Consider the following 17,934-nt stretch of genomic DNA (forward strand, 5'->3'; position numbering starts at 1 on the left):
TCATAGAGGGTAGTATCAGAAAATTTCTCCATACAGAAGCCAGTAAACCAGAAAATATTATTCTAATATTTGGACTGATTTTACAGATACAAAACTGACTCCTTTACAGTTTGGGAATAGGCAGAAGATGGATGGACCCACAGAGCAGTGTGCTGATCCTATTCCTCCTGCTGTTCTTGTGAACTGCTCAGCTGAATTCGTAAGAACATCTCTCAAAATTTGTTTTCACAGTGTAAAATACATTCTTCCTATCTTTGGATAAAATCGTTAGAATTAAAAAAATATACCACAAATATGACTTAACCTTAGATTTGGAAAGAAAATGTTTCTAAATTTAACATTTTATTCTTTACTAAAGTGACTGCTAAAAACTTGCATTCCCTTTCCAAAAGAAGACTGGATATTTTCATGAAAGAGAAATTCACTGAGGATGTCTTAAAACAAAGAAACTGCATAATGTTTGGGAAGTCACCTGAGCTGAAATTAACTCAAGATATGGGAAGATAATGGGGTTAATCAAAGCAGTTCCATGCGTAATTGCCCTATTGTTATATGCTTCCCTAAATATCTGCTTATGGCTACGGCTGGACAGGTTTCTGGACCAGATGGACCTTTGGTTTGTTCTGCTACATGCTTTAAATAATTAGTTTCACATTTTCTAAACATTTGTTTTACCTTCTCAATTTTCCCTCCTAGGCTTCTATCTGTGAGACAGTATTAACCAGTAAAGCATTTACAAGCTGTAATGCACTTGTGAATGTTCAAGACTACATTGAAACTTGCATACAAGACCTATGCCACTGTGATAGCTCTATGGCTGACTTCTGCATGTGCAACACCTTTGCTGAATACTCCAGGCAGTGTGCTCATGCAGGTGGACAGCCTCTGAACTGGAGAACCTCAGAACTGTGTCGTAAGTATGTCAGGAATGGACTTTCACCTGTGCTTACTACCCATACCTAGTAAACTTTAAACATGTAAATTTTTTTCCTGAGGAAGACAGCCATTTAAAGGTGCATTCAATTTTCATGAAATCAGTTTTAATGTGAGCATACTCAGGGCTTTGGGAATATGGAAGTTTAGAGGACTTTGCATTACTAAGGGTTTTCAATATATGTCAGAAAGTCTAAAATGTTGCAGCTTCCACTTGGATCAGAATTCCCCATTATGTCTTGACAGAAAACATCCTAAATTGCAAATACTGTCTTCTCAACATTTTAGAGGAAAACTCAGCATTATAATATTCTTTCTACTTTCAGCCAAGTTGTGTCCTTTCAACATGCAATACCAGGAGTGTGGCTCCCCCTGCTCTGACACATGCAGCAACCCAGAACGATCTGCACTTTGTGAGGATCATTGTACAGATGGCTGCGTCTGTCCTCCAGGCAAGCTTATTTCCTGCTCTTCTCTCATAGCCGAAGCTGCTAGGACATATATCTGTTCATTTAACAACTTTCTGCATCATTCTCCTCATGTCATCACTGTTATTATTATTAAAGTAATAACTGAATTTCTTTCTTGATACATATACCTCATTTCTATTCGGATTTCTAAAAATATCTTTTAAAACAACAAACATGCCTGAGTAATGTACGTAACAACTAAACTGAGAATAAGGCACTTCACTCCTAACAGTAAGGGCAAGTCTTCTATTCTCAGCATCCATATTCAATTCACAGAATGTATGCAGGGTTTAATCACATTTTTCCCCCAGTCATGATTCCTGGGGTTAGCAAAGCTGTGTCTGGTTCCTCAAATTACCAAACTCTTCCCATCCAGTGCTGAGTGTCTAAACAACAAGAAGCTGAGGGCGCACTAGGCAATGTGTAAAATCTGATGCTTCAGAGAATTACGCGTGAGAACTGAAAATCAGTACAAGACAAACAATGTAAATGTGTTTTCTTTGTGCACGTACACTTCAAAAGCTGGGAATTGTTGCTGTTGTGAGTGACTGCATGGTCAGACCTTCACACCTTGCAGCTCTTCTTCCCATCCTCTATGACAAGGGGTAACCATTTTAAACTAAAAGAGGGGAGATTCAGGCTAGACATGAGGAAGAAATTTTTTACAGTGATGGTGGTAAAATGCGGGAACAGGTGTCTCAGAGAGGTGGTAGATTCCCCATCCTTGGAGACATTCCAGGCCAGGCTGGATGGGGCTCTGAGCAACCTGATCGAGTTGAAGATGTCCCTGCTCATTGCAGGGGGTTTGGACCAGATGACCTTCAAAGATCCCTTCCAACCCAAACTATTCTATGTTGTCTCACAGAAATCACGGTGGCTTGTTTGTACAATTGAATTGACTTCTCTTGGATAATCCTCTGCCTTTGGGTATAAAAATATTTACCATACTCTGGGCAGTCTCACAAATGATTCATCTATTCCACCTCATTATCTAGTAATTTTAATCCTAATTCCAATCTTATGAAGTCCATAATAGAAAGGTATTTCCCTAGAGGTCTCTTTCGATCACCCTAAGATTTTAGATAGGTTTCAATGGAATGTAGCTCTTCAATCCCTACATAGCTGGTATGTTATTATTTCAAAGTACTTTCTATTCATTTTCTGTGTAATACAGAAGAAATGGAGCATCCTTTCAGGCATCTGCCAGATATGTGTACAAAAGCAGGTTCTGCAGTGCACAGAGTGAGTAACAGACCATTTGGTTTCCTAGGAATGGTATTTGATGACATTAACGGTGCTGGCTGTGTTCCCCGTAAAGAATGCCACTGTACCTATGAAGGTGAAATTTATGCTCCTGGTGCCTCTTTCTCATCTAAATGCAGATCATGGTAACACTTCTTTCTCATACTTCTTTTTTTAGGTGCATTGCCTGAACATTTTGAAACAGGGAAAAATTACTATTTTCCCCTTAAAAATGAGTGAGGAACTACTTATCAACTGAAGTTCCTTGATTACACATTTTTAGAGGTTACTTATATCTCTGTTTTCTCCTCACACTTGGAAGTAAAAAACAGAGTTTAGTTATAGATATTCCAATTTCAAAGTCAAACAATTAAAAGAGACAATCAAATTCGAATACCAAAGGTGTTTAAAAATGTGAGTTACTATGTTACTACCTTTGCAGCACTATAGTGTAATACTAGGATGCTCCTGTAAATAATATGGAGGACGTGACGTTTAGAGACATGTTTCATTAGACAGAGTAGGAGATCACATTTTAGAGGCATGTTTGACAGATATTATATATATTTTTTCAATATCATTATAATTACTGATGTATTACGGCATACATGTATGCAAATGCACCTATCTATCTATGTATACAAGAAAAACAAACATGCATGTTATTTTCCAAGAAATACTTAACATGTTTGAAGCTTGAGCCATGCTAATGGAGGTGAGGGCCGATCCTCCCTATGTGACAGAATGGATGCCAGGTTCACCAGGACTGCATTCTGTAAAAAGACTGGAAATGAACAGTGATATATAAAAAACTATCGTCAGTATAATTGTGTCTGCCTCAGACTTATTCTGAGATTTCAAAGCAGTGTTGGTTTCTTTGACAGTATGATCAATGCTTCAAGAGGGAAATTAAGGCATCAACTGCCTTTATTATTGTCTCTCATTTACACTTGTATTACCCAAGGTTACCGAATGCCTTCTTCATTTCAGTACCTGTGCTGGAGGCGAATGGTCTTGTGTCAGCCAGTCATGCCTTGGGACTTGCAGCATTGAAGGAGGCTCACACATTTCAACGTTTGATGAGAAATATTATTCCTTCTTCGGAGACTGTAGCTATGTCCTAACAAAGGTAAAAATGAGACACAACCCTTGCTAAAAAAACATGCTAAAGGAAAATGTTTTTATTATATATAACATTGTTTAATTAAAGCTACTGGCAAATACATCAACTTTCTGAAACTTAGGGGATTGACATGGAGCCTTAAATGGATTCAGGGGGCTTTCTCTTAGGATTATGCTAAATAAATTCAGTGTAGTAGCTTTGTGTTCTTTAATCATAGTTTAAGAATTGCACTGAGTTTTTAGGTTCCAGAAGACAATTTCCATGCTTCCCATTAATTTTTTAATTAAATATTGTCTGTCTGGTCTTTTATAACTATTTCTTTCTGAGCTGTGTCCATTGATACTGTCCTTTTTGTCACAGTTCATATAGTTAAATGTCTTATTAGCTTAACAGTATTTGTAAACGGATTATTATACAGAATTCATGGGAGAGGAGTTATTTCATTAAGATAATCAGCCTTCCAAACAGTCTTTCCCAGTAAACATACAAGACTCTAGAGTTTAAAAGCAAAAGGCTAAGAAATACATATATTTGAAAACCTGAATTAGAAACTGATGACTTACAAAAATACCTAAGATTTACTGGAATTTTTAGATTAGTAGGGACTCAATTCTAAGTAGATTTATCTAAAATAATTACTACTGAATTGCACATTTCAGAAGCCTAGGTATATTTGTTATTTCTTTTGGATGAGTGATGTAAACAATTTTCATAAAGACTTCATATTAAATAAAATGCATTGTCAAAAAGCTCAAACCAAATGATACCAAGAAAGAGCATCATAAAAACTTAGAAATGGTCCAGAATGGGGTAATTTAGAAATAGGTTAGACTATATCAATGAAACTTTTTTATGAGGCTCACAAGCACTGGGCTCAATCCACAATGGGACCATAGACCAGACTTACACGTTAAAATCCCCTTTTGGTACCAACACATACAATTAGATTGCCAGAGGCTCTGGAGGTACAGAAGGGCTCTAAACTTGGACACAGAAGGTCAAAAAGCCCACAATTTTAACATTAAATTTCTAGACGGCTGTAATTTTGCATCTTAGCTGTCCTCAATTTAATCTTCATTATGCGAAGAAAGTGATAAGACACTTTAAGAACCACAGCCTTCTGTTTCCCTATAATATATTGGCTATTACACATACTTTGAATATAGCTAACAGAACACAGTCCAGTGAAAATCAGAACCAGAAGAAAAACTGAATTTTGCCTTTATTCAGTAGCTTAGTGAACAGTGATTTTAGCTTAATTTTCTACTATAAGAGGATATTTAAATGCATTTTTCCTACCTGTTAAAAGTATGTCCAAATCACCAAGCTCTTTGATAATCTATTCAATGCACAAGAGACTGGAAACAATTTCTCTCCTCTTCCAGGTAAACACCATAACCAATGGGCAAGAAAGGAAAACTTCCTTCTCTCGTGTATCAAACTAGTATTACCTAAACATTAGCAACCACTATTACCTAATCATTAGGAAGTTTTAATGTTCAGCTTAATATATCTAACTTGCGCTTGAATGTCAGAAGTAATGGATAGCTTCCACTGTGCAGACTGCATGAATGCCAGCTTACTTGGTGACTGCATACATATATGTAAGAACATGTTAGCAGGAAGAAAAGGAATAAACAATATTTTAAAATACTTACTTTACTAAGAATGCCATTTGAGTGTGAAACTTTTTAACATAACAGTATTTTAATATGACAAATCCTTTTAACAATATATTTTGATTTATTCTTCTAGCTCTGTGACAGCAATGAATTCACTGTTCTGGGTGATATCCACAAGTGTGGCCTGACTGACACTGAGACATGCCTGAAGGGTATAGCCATCAGCCTAAGTGGAGGACAAACTGTAAGTAGCAAAAGTAAACACCTAACATTCTGCAGGGATGTTTTCAAAGCTTAATAGACAAGTAGTTTGCAAATGACACATAACAGCACAGGCAGGAAATCTGCACTGGGTTTGTTTGTTTGTTTGTTTTAGCTCATTTGAACCTTATTTAAAGAAAAATTAAGAATAAAGTAGGCAGGTTGGAAGATACTAGTTCTCTGTCACTGAGTTATCTTTGAGGTTTTGCTTTTTTGTTTTGATAGTCAATGGACCCCAGTAATAAAGACTAAAGAAATAGTTTAGAAATCATAACATCATCACAGTCTCCCCAGCTTGTTTTTTCTTTATCCTGAACAATACTAGATAGCAAACATTTGGAAAGTGTTTTACTTTTCCTAAATATGCTTGATAATCATTGCCTTTTTTTGTGGACAGAACATTGTGATCCAGCCTTCTGGCAGTGTATTTGTGAATATGATCTACACACAGCTGCCATTCTCTGCAGGTAAGTTCCTTTGGAAGACTTCTGTGATGTTGCTTGGTTTTGCCTTTACAATGTTATTACATCAGTTATTCTAAAGCCAAATTCTAATTAACTATTCAACTCTCATAATTTTAGCAAAAACACAGCCTAATTTTAGCAACATCTGATTAAATGGAGATTGAAGCAAATAGTGTCATTGTACACTTCCAGATCCAAACACTGCCATAAGAGAGGAAAGAAAAATTCTGATTTGCAACAGGACTGCAAGATCTCAAGTTGTTTAGTTCCTTGTGTTCCCTCTGTCCATTTGCTTGGTGCATATTCAGCACTGGAGAGTTTCTTTCATACCATTTCTTCTCAGATACTACTGCACCTGAATAGAAAGCAAACCATGAAAGCACAGAATAGATTGAGGTTGGAGTCTACCACTAAATCACACTATATCATTTTCATCAAGCAAAAGTGTTTTTTTAAATAGCAACAGAAGTGTGTGTTCTTCCCCTTATTTTAAATTGTTTGACAGAAAGTGGAGGGTTTTTATACATCTGTTGTTTAGGGGAAAGGCATCCTGTTTTGGTACTGGATTTGGAATCCTATATGGATCATTTTTCCTCCAGTTCTTCAGAAATTAGGATCAAAATGAACACAGCTGTAGAATCCCTCTATATAATGAACAGTTATTTCAACTGTTCATCTCATATGAAATTATAACTCTTATGTTCTTATGTCCCTAGCAAATGTCACCATCTTCAGACCATCATCTTTCTTCATCATTCTGCAAACAACCTTTGGTCTTCAGCTACAGGTTCAGCTCGTGCCTCTCATGCAACTTTTTATAGACTTAGACCCATCACATAAAGGACATACCTGTGGTAAGTGATCTTATCATAACAACTGCCTTCATCAGTATGCTTGATTCTGTAGGAGACTTTCACAGCCCATCTTCTTCCTTTCAGGTCTCTGTGGAAACTTCAATGACATGCAGACAGATGATTTCAAAACCACCAGTGGTGTAATAGAGGGTACCTCAGCTGCCTTTGGCAATACTTGGAAAACTCGGGCTGATTGTCCTGATGCCAAAAATACCTTTGAGAACCCCTGTACTGTCAGCATACAAAACGGTAAGTTCAGCATACAGTAACATCTTCTATTCTCTTTTAAGATGGAAAGAAGGAATGAGCTGATCAACCAACAAGCATTTAGCTAAAATAACAGTCGATCATTTGCACACACATGATTTTCCTCAGTTCAAACTAGAAATCTTTAATTACTAAATTATAATTAGGATAATATTGTGTATCTTCAAAAATATTCTTTTGGATAAAGAAAGCAAGTGGTTTTGCCAACTTATTTAAAAGAAACTGGAACCATACAGCATGTCAGGGATTCATTCCTGGAAAGGATTGATTGTCATATAGGAAAAAAGCGGTGTATAGCCCCACTGAAGGCTGGACTCAATGTGGTCCTTCCACTGTTAAATTGAGAACCAGACCTACAATTTAGAGCTTCATAGCTCTCAGGATCCATTTCAGCCAACCAAATACTGAATTTTTGAGCATTCACAAGCCACTCTTCTGTTTTCTGAGATGAACTAGTGTATTGTTAATTCACAATGTGAACCTTCTTTTTCAAAATTCAGCTAAAGATGTCTTAGTTTATTCCATGAAAACTACCATGAATTAAAAGCATTCAGTTTATGAAGAGTTTGTATTTCTTTAGAGAGGAAGTGAAAGACTGTGTTTCAGCAAATGCAGAGCTGAATTCTATTGTAAAGTTAAGTTTATGCACTTTCCCTGCAGGAAGTATAATTACATTGAGACAAGTGTTTATACAATGAAGTGCAATAGAAATTCTTATAATGTTTTCAATTCATAGACCAGTATGCTCAACACTGGTGTGGACTGCTCTCTGATACTATGGGACCTTTTGCTGAGTGTCACTCAACAGTGAATCCAGAAGTTTATGAGAAGGTACTTGGCTCTTAATTTTTTCCCATTTAAAAGAAAAATAGAAGATTTTTCATACTAATACCTGAGAGAATAACTTGCCAATTGGGAGGATATGCATTCATGACAGCTCTTTTCAAGCCAAGGGTTCATTCTATCTACACGTGACAATAATCGCTGCTTTATAAAGGTACCTTTCCATTCCCAGGAGGATAAACTTATAGGTGTATTCCTGCTGCCCATATTTTTAGGTACTAAACTAAACGCCTAAGCTAGGAACTTGGACTCCCTGGACTCCTTATAAGGTCAAAGGACAAAAGGAAAGCTTTAGTCAGAATCTTAGTTAGTATTTTGCTTAGTTGCTCTGAACTGCTCTCAGAAGGCTTTTGCATATATCCAAGGACAAGGCAAGAAATGTGTGTAAGAAGCAGTAAGGATATTTAGATATGATGTGAACAAAAATGTTCCAGGAATTCAAGGTGATGAAGCTCTGGAACAGACTGCCTGGGAATTTTACAGTCCCCCTGTTATTGGAAATCTGTAAAATCATGTTCAACAAACATTTTCTGGAATGATAACATTATAGTGACCTTGCCTGGCATAGTAACACATTAAATGACTTCTTGTTTTCTTCATTCCTCTGATGCAGAGAGCCCAGGCTTCTAAACCTAAGCCATAAAAGTTGGGTGGCATCAAATACCTTCTACTTGTTCTAAGTATATATGGCACAGTGGCTATAAATTGGAAGTAGCTGGGAGACCTACCAACACCTGAAAAAACAATAAAGAACAAGAAAAAGAAGAAAGTTTAAAATTGTGGACCCCTAATTACTCTCTTTCCTTGCAAAGGATCTTTTTTGAAAGTGCTTGATGAAACCTTTGAATGAAAAACGGGCATATGGTTACTTATGCATATGGATTGTTCTTACTTTTAGTTCTAATGAATATGACACTCTAAAGAGTATAGAGCATCATGGTTTTGACATGACAATCTGATGATTGTATTTAATCCTCTGTCCCTAGAACTGCATGTTTGACACATGCAACTGTGAGAAGAGTGAGGACTGCATGTGTGCTGCCCTTTCCAGCTACGTTCGGGCCTGTGCCGCTAAAGGAGTTCTCCTCACTGGATGGAGAAGCAAAGCCTGCAGTAAGTTCTACATGCCTTTGTCTCTTGAAAATGATCATCAAGAAGGCCTCACACATCAGCTCTCAGGGATTCTCACAGTAAATTGTGTTGTTTTGTATTGACTTTCAAGAATTCGAGTAGGAAAGGAATACCATAAAAGACAAGCAGTAAGCAGGGAGAAATCTAAAAAAGTGGCTTTTTTAGATTATTTGTTCAGAACCAGCAGAAGCAACATGGACCTCAATACCCTTGCAACAGGAATAAAATAAGTAGGATTTTTTTCAATTTACTTTAACAAAAAATATAAAAATAGCAATGAAGAAAAACCACACTATGCATTAATATAGTTGAACTTTTTTCTTTTAACCTGGGCAAAACAGTTGTATTCATGAAACATTTATAGGGAAAATTTCTTCTCTAGCAGTACAAAAAAATGTTACACTATCGAGGTTATCACTAAAGCACATGTACATACATTGCCATGTTTACCATATATACTTTACCTCAAATACTGCATTTATACCTATATCAATTGTTAAAGGAACTAGAGATGTAACTCACCTTTTTACTCTCAAGCAAAATACACCACCTTGTGTCCAAAATCCTTGAAGTACACGGACAACGTTGATGCCTGTCAACCCACCTGCCGGTCCCTGAGTGAGCCTGATGTCACATGCAGCATCAAGTTTGTCCCAGTTGATGGCTGCACCTGCATAAATGGAACCTACATGGATGAAAGTGGCAAATGTGTGCCTGCTTCTAGCTGTCCTTGTTACTACAAAGGAATGCCTCTGTCTTCTGGAGAAGTGATTCATGATAATGGTGTTGTCTGGTAAGAGATTTGTAAAAAAAAGAATGAGATTTTATATGGGCAATCATGGAACCATATATAGTATTGTGCAATCTGTTCCAATCAAATGCATTTCTCTCCTGAATAATTTCAATACAAAAAAAATCACAGAACCTTAAAAATTTTTAGGGCTATCCATGTTTGGAAGATTGTACTTAGACTAGTACAATAATTCAACAAACCATACTGTGGTGGGTTAGCCTTGACTAACAGCCAAAGTCCCACCCTGTCATTCACTCACTCTCACTCCCCGCCACACATGTTTTTCTTATCCATGACTGTAAAAGACTTGTTCCATGGTTACAGATTATTCCAATTATAAATGGAATCTGAGCTGATCTAAAGGACAGTTTTTAACCAGGCAAATGCACAGAACAAATCTGTCTTTATAGAGAATATACTTGTATTTTGGTCTCGTCTAATATAGAATATTTTTGAATAGTACAAACTATTCTGATAAAGGAGACATTTTCTCTGTTTTATCACACAGTAATTTTTCATTATCTCAAATTTATTAGGAAACAAGCTGAAACCTAACAAGGAAAAGCAAAAACTTTTTTTTTTTTTTAATAGCACTTGCACTTACGGAAAGCTGAGTTGCATTGGAGAGAAACCTGAACCAGGTAACATACCACTTAAGATTTTCTTTCTTTCTCCCTTTCCATCTTCACCCTTTCCAGTTCTCTCTTTTTATTTTTTTTGGTCATAATGATGCGATTTGTACGAGTGTGAAATCAAACAAGAAAATGAACTCATTACTTCTGTAATATACACAATATTCAAAAAATATAAAGAAATTCCATCTTACCTTTCAGATGGCTGAAAAAAGTCATAACCTCCTGGGTTACCCAGGGGAAAAGAATACTTGTTCACCTCGCTAAATGTGAGGAAAAATCTGTCCACATTTTTAATAGAAGTACTAAAAGCCTAAAAAATAATACAAAGTAAACCAGGGTCTTTGTTTTCTTGGGTTTGTTTGTTTCTTTGTGTTTGGTTTTGTTTTCTTAAAGGAAGTGTTTCATGAAGCTAACTAAACATTATTTCTATGTGTAGCCCAAGCGTAAGTACAAGAAACAAATGAGCATGATTTCAAAACAATATTCAGTTTCTCTTTCTGGTCAAATGCATTATATTAAGGCATACCTATCTCACAAAAGAGTTGTCTTTGTTTTCTTCAGTCTGCATTAAGGAAACACAAAGATGTAAATACATGGTTGATCTCACATTTCTCATGGTTTTTCTCTCTTTCAGTCTGCGTACCTCCCATGGTATACATTGACTGTGGCAATGTCACTGCAGATGTGGTAGGAGCAGGATGCCAGAAGAGCTGTCAGACTCTAGATATGGAATGTGTAAGTATAGACACTTTATATTCAGTTGAAAGCATATTAAACTATATCTCTTTTACAATTACTAGCTGCAGCTGGACTCTTCTATCAGGGAAATGTTACAAGTCATGTTTTCAATATGGTCTTTACAGTACAGAACCCACTGTGTCTCTGGCTGTGTATGTCCTCATAACCAAGTGTTAGATGGCAAAGGTAGCTGTATAGCTCCAGAAGACTGTCCATGTATTCACAATGGGAATTCCTACAGTCCAGGAGAATCAATCAGAGTTGGCTGTAACAACTGGTAAGAGCATATTGAAAAATATTGTTTTCACGCATAGTAGTTTAAGCTCTAGGTGAATTACAGCATTTCACTCTAGTAGTATCAAGATTTATAGGAAGGAATCCTATGTAAGAGGATCCTCTTAGTATTTAAAAAGCAAGTTCTGTCTGCTTTTTACAGTGGCACACAGCACAGAAATTGCAAAGATTTTTCCTTGCAGGCAATCCCTACATGTCAATACATCCAAAAAGATTTGGAAATGTGAAAGATTCAAAGTATTTTCTAATCCAAATTATTCATGACATCATGAATAGCATTTTGAGCTATGATGCATTTCTGAGAATAAGCAAACCTTATTTTTTCATTATAGACTAGTCACATTTTAAAATTAGATTGATGTACATGCAGGAATGTACATATAGGTTTATTGTGTGTATGTCTGGTTTTTACATTTGGAGTTCTTCTTGTTGTACGTAGCACATGTAGAAGCAGAAAATGGCATTGCTCCCAGGAACCTTGCCTGGAAACCTGTTCTGTTTATGGAGATGGGCATTACACTACCTTTGATGGCAAACGCTTTGATTTTGAAGGAGACTGTGAATATGTTCTGATCCAGGTAACAGAGTCCTTTCCAAACCTTTGCACTATCGAAGTACCTTGCATTTTATCTATGACCATTCAGCATAGTTAACACTGAATATCATTCACCTGTTTCAGAACTACTGTGGTCAACAAAGTGTGAATCAGGGAACCTTCAGGGTTATCACTGAGAATATTCCATGTGGCACTACAGGAACCACCTGCTCTAAGTCTATTAAAGTTTTTCTGGGGGTAAGTATTTTCTTTAATAAGTTGTACCCCAAGCTTAATGTGCCAGAAGGATGGAACAAGCCGTCCCAGACTATATCATAGAAGTGTCCTCCAAGACAGTGAAAATGTTACTACATTTCTTTGCTCACTGGCAACGATTCTGCTCTCTGGTAGAGAAAGCAATGGAGAGAATTCTGAAGATAAATTGCTTAACATAAGGTTGTTGAATAGAATAATTTTGATGGTAATAGAGTTATAATTTCAATCACAGTTACTGGCAATACATAAAACTCTGTTCAATAGGTGACTTTTAAAATTTGCTACTAAATTGCTCTTTTCCTATCCTAGAACTATGAACTGGTACTCAGTGATGGACACTCTGATGTCATCCAACGGACACCTGGAGGAAAAATGCCATTCCAAATCCGTTCCATGGGCATTTACCTGGTGGTTGACACTACTGTTGGCCTGATACTCATGTGGGACAAGAAAACCAGTATATTCATCAAACTTAGTCCCAGCTTTCAGGTACATTTTAAAATCCAAAACCTGGGTAAAATTATTTCTGAAGCATATTCATGTTAACTCTCAAAGAAAAAAATGGAAATTTAGGTTACAGCCTGAAGACTGAAAGAGCAGTGATTGTATATTATTATCCTTGTAGTGTTGACTTAGATTGTGTACTACAATTTTCCTTAAATTACGTTAGATAAAACCAATTAGCTCGATACTAAGAACAAAAACCATAAGTCTACTCATCTTCAGATCCTTATCCTTCCTAACAAGAAGTTAGAGACATCTCTTCATGATAAGTATTTTATGAAAACATCCAAGACTGTTACTGAAGAAGTCCCAATAATCTTAAATAAGATTCACTCTGCCTGTTACTCACAGATACTGATAAACCGTACCTTACCGACCTTTGTCATTTTGTGTTTATCCTCATCAGGGAAATGTCTGTGGACTTTGCGGAAACTATGATGGCAATGGAAATAATGACTTCACTACTCGTAGTCAGTCTGTGGTAGGAAATGTGCTGGAGTTTGCCAATAGCTGGAAAGTGTCTTCTAGTTGCCCAAATGCCAATCCCACCAAGGATCCATGCACTATGAACCCATACAGGAAAGCCTGGGCACAGAAGCAATGTAGCATCATTACCAGTGAAGTGTTTGCACAATGTCACTCCCAGGTATGACAAAAACTTCAGTCTGAAATTCTCTTGAGTCAGAGATTATTTTAATTTTTATGTGGGATAGCTGAAAAATACACTAAAACACACTTTGTCGTGCTTGACAAAATGAAGTTGGACCAAGTTCCAGAGAGACTGCATAGAAAGTGTTTTCACTTTTTATTTCAACTTGTGCCTTGAATGAGTACACTAAATAAATTTATGGTGGTTTTTTGTTTGGCTGGTTGGTTTGGTTTAAAAATAAAGGACAATCACAAATAAATCTCACAATATGTTTATTTTCTAATGGCATCCATTTCTACTAATCTAAGATATCAGCCACCTGATAGATATGACTGTGTGCTAGCTTGTAGTAATTAACAGTATTCTTTCTGCAAATGTATCTTCAACATCAAATAGTTCTTAACATTATGACTTATTAGTAATATTCTGCATTTTCCTCTTGAATTCTTAAAGTATTCTCAGGGTTTCTTCCTTTCTTATCTTTCTCACACATACAGAGTTGTCAGTTTCTGATATTTTATTCAGCTTTTTTAGTACAGTGAATGCCTTTTCAAAGAGGACAAGTGCATGAAAACTCAAATGTTTTTTCCAACAGGTTGAACCAAATGAATATTATCAGGCATGCGTGGATGATGCTTGTGCCTGTGACACTGGAGGAGATTGTGAATGTTTCTGTACAGCAGTAGCTGCCTATGCTCAGGCATGCAATGAGCTGGACATCTGCATTTCATGGAGAACGCCATCTATTTGTCGTGAGTCTTACCCTACTACTTTTTGAAGAGGTCCAGAAGGAAAAAAAAACAGAGAAGAAAAAACCAAAAAAGTAGAATGAAGAGAGAAGGATAGAATTGTATTTATAAGATGCACTGCTGTATTCTAAAAACAGCAAAAAGACACCATGAAGCAAATTGGATAAATCACTGGAACTCAATCTACTCTCTTAAAATGAAACCATTGATAGTAACTTTACCAGTGATGTCATTAGTGTCTGATTTACTTGTCAGTCATGAACTATAGTATTATAATACTATTATACTACACTCCCACCTGACTACATCAGACTAAATGTAAATAAATGTTAGCACATGCTAACTAAACTCAGTGATTCAATTAATTCGGGTTTTTTGTGCTTAATATTCTATGTTTTATAACTTCATTGGTGTCAAAAGGTGGTAGAAATGTAACAATTAGAAATAAGACAATATACAATATACCACCTATGTGATTATACTGATCGCTTTGGATTTTTACCCAGCAAAACTGAAAGACTGTGAAGCAAAAAGATCAAAGGTCTTTTTCTGACATTTCTCCCTCCTGTAGCTCTGTTCTGCGATTACTACAATCCACAAGGGGAATGTGAGTGGCACTACAAGCCATGTGGAGCCCCTTGTATGAAGACCTGCAATAATCCGAGCGGGAACTGCCTTCATGAGTTGAGAGGTTTGGAAGGTAAACATAATTATGCATATCTCGTTCTGCTTATAAACAGGTAAAATGCAATATTATTTTTTAAAATTATATTACTCTGTATATGACATTATTATATTAGAAGTTATAAGAGATTTTCTAATTATTATCTTACTCCCTGATGGATCATGAACTTGTTTGAAGTGAAGATGAGGACAAAATGCTCCAAAGCTTAATGTGCAGTCAAAAGAATATCAGTAACAGAGTATGAAATTCCATGTACCATGTGGAATAATTTGGGTACAGCAAATACAAGAAGAACATAGAGTTACTTCTACTTGTGAAAGGCCTAGTGTCAACACAACTGTCATTTTTTTACTGCAGGTTGCTATCCACACTGTCCAAAGAATAAGCCCTATTTTGATGAAGAAACCATGACTTGTGTTTCTAAATGTGGTTGTTATGAAAATGGAAAAAATTACAAACCAGGAATGCAGATGCCTTCAAAGCAGAATTGTCAATCATGGTAGGATTAGTAAAAAATTTTAAATGTTGTGTTTAAAGTTATGGAATATAATTCACCATGCATTAAGTTTTTTGTTTGCCAACAGGAGCTAGGACAGTCATAGGCTGCTGAATAATGTCTCCTTTTCTTGTCTTCATAGGAACTTAAATGATGACGTACTGAAAAATTTTACCATAGAGAGATTAATTTGCTACTTATTCTGTATTCTTATTAAAGTACTTTTAAATTATTATTATTATCATTATTAAATTAAGTAAACCGACTTAAAATAGTAATGGTTATGACAATAGTCAGAATTTTTATTAAGATATCCCTAAAATCATTATGTAAAATTATTTAGAAGTCAGTTGGCAACTAATCTTCGTTGTTTTGGGCTTGTTTCTGTTATTGCACTGGTACTTGCATATTTGCAACAGTCAGTAAGTATTCCCACACATTCTGGGCAGAAATGACGATGTGTTGGGACAAGTGCTGCTAAGCCTTCTATCGAAAAGTACAAAGTTAGCAGAACCAGTTGTGAAACAGTTAACACCTGTTCTAAGATACCTTTAAATTAGCTAGTGTAAGCTCTGCAGCCAGAATGGTAAAGAGCTTAGCACAAAACCCATTTGAGCTAACTCAACTTTCATGGCATGTTATGCAGCTTTGCCTGCATAGTCTATGTCATTAACTGCACTAAACATAAGCTGTTAAATACATATCTATCTTTATTCAAGATTATTCAGTGTACAGATGCCCTTAGTGACTGTAAATAAATATATTAAGATTCAATTCTTAACAGTAGATAAATTTTCTTTAAAATAGACTGCATTCTTGCATATTTTGGTAATCTGATGGAAATTCTCTGTGTAGGAACCTCAACATCTGTGATACACTGATCATTTCTCAAATGATACATTTACTGCATTTACCCTTTCATAAAATAAGTGTACCTATCAGGGAGATAAGAACATTTCAAAACACCCCTCTCCACATCTTTGCCCAGCCTCCAAAAGCATCGATGAGGGTACTGCATGTTTAGTATTCTGGCATAGAAGGGTTGCCTTTCTTGCCACAAAACTGAACAATCCTGCCTAACCTGAATTTGTACAGCAGAACTGATTATCTAACTCAGAGAAGACAGGGTCTTTCTACATTTAAACATAGTATGAATAGCAAAGCATCAATAGAAAAAACTGAAACAATGAAATGATATCATGAACCAATTGATTGTCTCCTTTTTTCTCTTTTCCAGTGAATGCACAAATTATGGAAAAAAATGCAAATATGATGAACATGGTATGTTGACAAAGTTGTTTTTTTCTGAATAGAATGTATTTGAGGTACTCTGCTCTGTGTTTCAGATACCAAGGAATAACACTCTCTTTTGATTTACAGAATGTGTCTGCATTTATGAGGGACAGAAATACAACTATGAAGATGTGATCTACAATACTACAGATGGCACAGGAGGGTGTATTGTTGCAACCTGTGGTTCCAATGGAACGCTTCAAAGGGTTGTCTATGAATGTCCAATCTCAACAACACCCACGACGGCAACAACATTTCACTTCAGCACTACACCACCTGCCACTACTTCCACAGGTACATTGTTTATAGCACATAAGAGCATATTCTGTTCATTAGTGAGTAAAATATAGATACAAAACTATGCCCATATTCACAACATAAATTAACTTATACAACCTCAAAATAAATGACAGTAAGTCTCATTTGTTATTAGCATTTGGTTTCAGTTAGTATTCGGTAACTAAACTAACACAAGAAAATAAACATAGAAAATAAAACCATTTCTGAAACACCAAAATGAAAACCACTGAACACTGGTTTGATACTATTAATTTGTTTATCTTCATAGTGAACAATAAAGAAACAGTATCAGATTTATTATCTGGAACTATTTCTATATCTGGAATAACCTTTACTGAATGAATAATTCATTACTTTTCTTATTAAATTAGAGAATTATTATTTTCTGTAAAATTCCTGGTAGGTTTCATAGTGTTTATAATGACAGTACTAAGTGGATTGCCCAGATATTGGCACTGAGATACTGAAATTTTCATTTCTAGATTTCCTGTTCAGCATTCTTCAGGTTGGTAGTCTCTAAATACAACGTGCACATGTTGTTTAATGAAATAAGTACTCAGCATAAAATTTCAAACTTCGGGTCTTGAAATCACAGAAACCATCAATACTGCTGGAATTCATTAGGCATTTTCCAGCCATTACATAATGAGAAACCACCTGCAAAAGCTTACGGACTGTTCTCCAACCAATAAGTGCTTTCTTAAGACCAGAGCTAAAGTACAAAGTGTAGAAGTGCTAATAATGCTGCATTAGACATCTTTTACTTGAAATGGAAAA

The 17,934-nt window shown here is 36.0% G+C and overlaps 1 protein-coding gene across 1 annotated transcript in view; it reads left to right on the plus strand.

The window, feature by feature from the left end:
• The window catches only part of LOC135989820 (mucin-5AC-like), a 67,826-nt gene that overhangs the window by 16,885 nt on the left and 33,007 nt on the right, over positions 1 to 17,934 (plus strand). The window contains exons 7-30 of the mRNA XM_065636883.1: positions 87 to 199; positions 697 to 913; positions 1,260 to 1,385; positions 2,674 to 2,791; positions 3,636 to 3,774; positions 5,524 to 5,634; positions 6,049 to 6,118; positions 6,832 to 6,969; positions 7,054 to 7,218; positions 7,973 to 8,067; positions 9,066 to 9,192; positions 9,748 to 10,003; positions 10,595 to 10,644; positions 11,273 to 11,373; positions 11,502 to 11,653; positions 12,110 to 12,248; positions 12,350 to 12,463; positions 12,791 to 12,970; positions 13,392 to 13,631; positions 14,230 to 14,386; positions 14,955 to 15,083; positions 15,426 to 15,567; positions 16,802 to 16,845; positions 16,945 to 17,151. Of these exons, the coding sequence (XP_065492955.1) occupies positions 87 to 199; positions 697 to 913; positions 1,260 to 1,385; positions 2,674 to 2,791; positions 3,636 to 3,774; positions 5,524 to 5,634; positions 6,049 to 6,118; positions 6,832 to 6,969; positions 7,054 to 7,218; positions 7,973 to 8,067; positions 9,066 to 9,192; positions 9,748 to 10,003; positions 10,595 to 10,644; positions 11,273 to 11,373; positions 11,502 to 11,653; positions 12,110 to 12,248; positions 12,350 to 12,463; positions 12,791 to 12,970; positions 13,392 to 13,631; positions 14,230 to 14,386; positions 14,955 to 15,083; positions 15,426 to 15,567; positions 16,802 to 16,845; positions 16,945 to 17,151 (3,330 nt within the window). The remainder of the gene's footprint in view (positions 1 to 86; positions 200 to 696; positions 914 to 1,259; positions 1,386 to 2,673; positions 2,792 to 3,635; positions 3,775 to 5,523; positions 5,635 to 6,048; positions 6,119 to 6,831; positions 6,970 to 7,053; positions 7,219 to 7,972; positions 8,068 to 9,065; positions 9,193 to 9,747; positions 10,004 to 10,594; positions 10,645 to 11,272; positions 11,374 to 11,501; positions 11,654 to 12,109; positions 12,249 to 12,349; positions 12,464 to 12,790; positions 12,971 to 13,391; positions 13,632 to 14,229; positions 14,387 to 14,954; positions 15,084 to 15,425; positions 15,568 to 16,801; positions 16,846 to 16,944; positions 17,152 to 17,934) is intronic.

Source organism: Caloenas nicobarica, chromosome 5, assembly GCF_036013445.1.
Source record: "Caloenas nicobarica isolate bCalNic1 chromosome 5, bCalNic1.hap1, whole genome shotgun sequence".
NCBI lineage: Eukaryota > Metazoa > Chordata > Aves > Columbiformes > Columbidae > Caloenas > Caloenas nicobarica.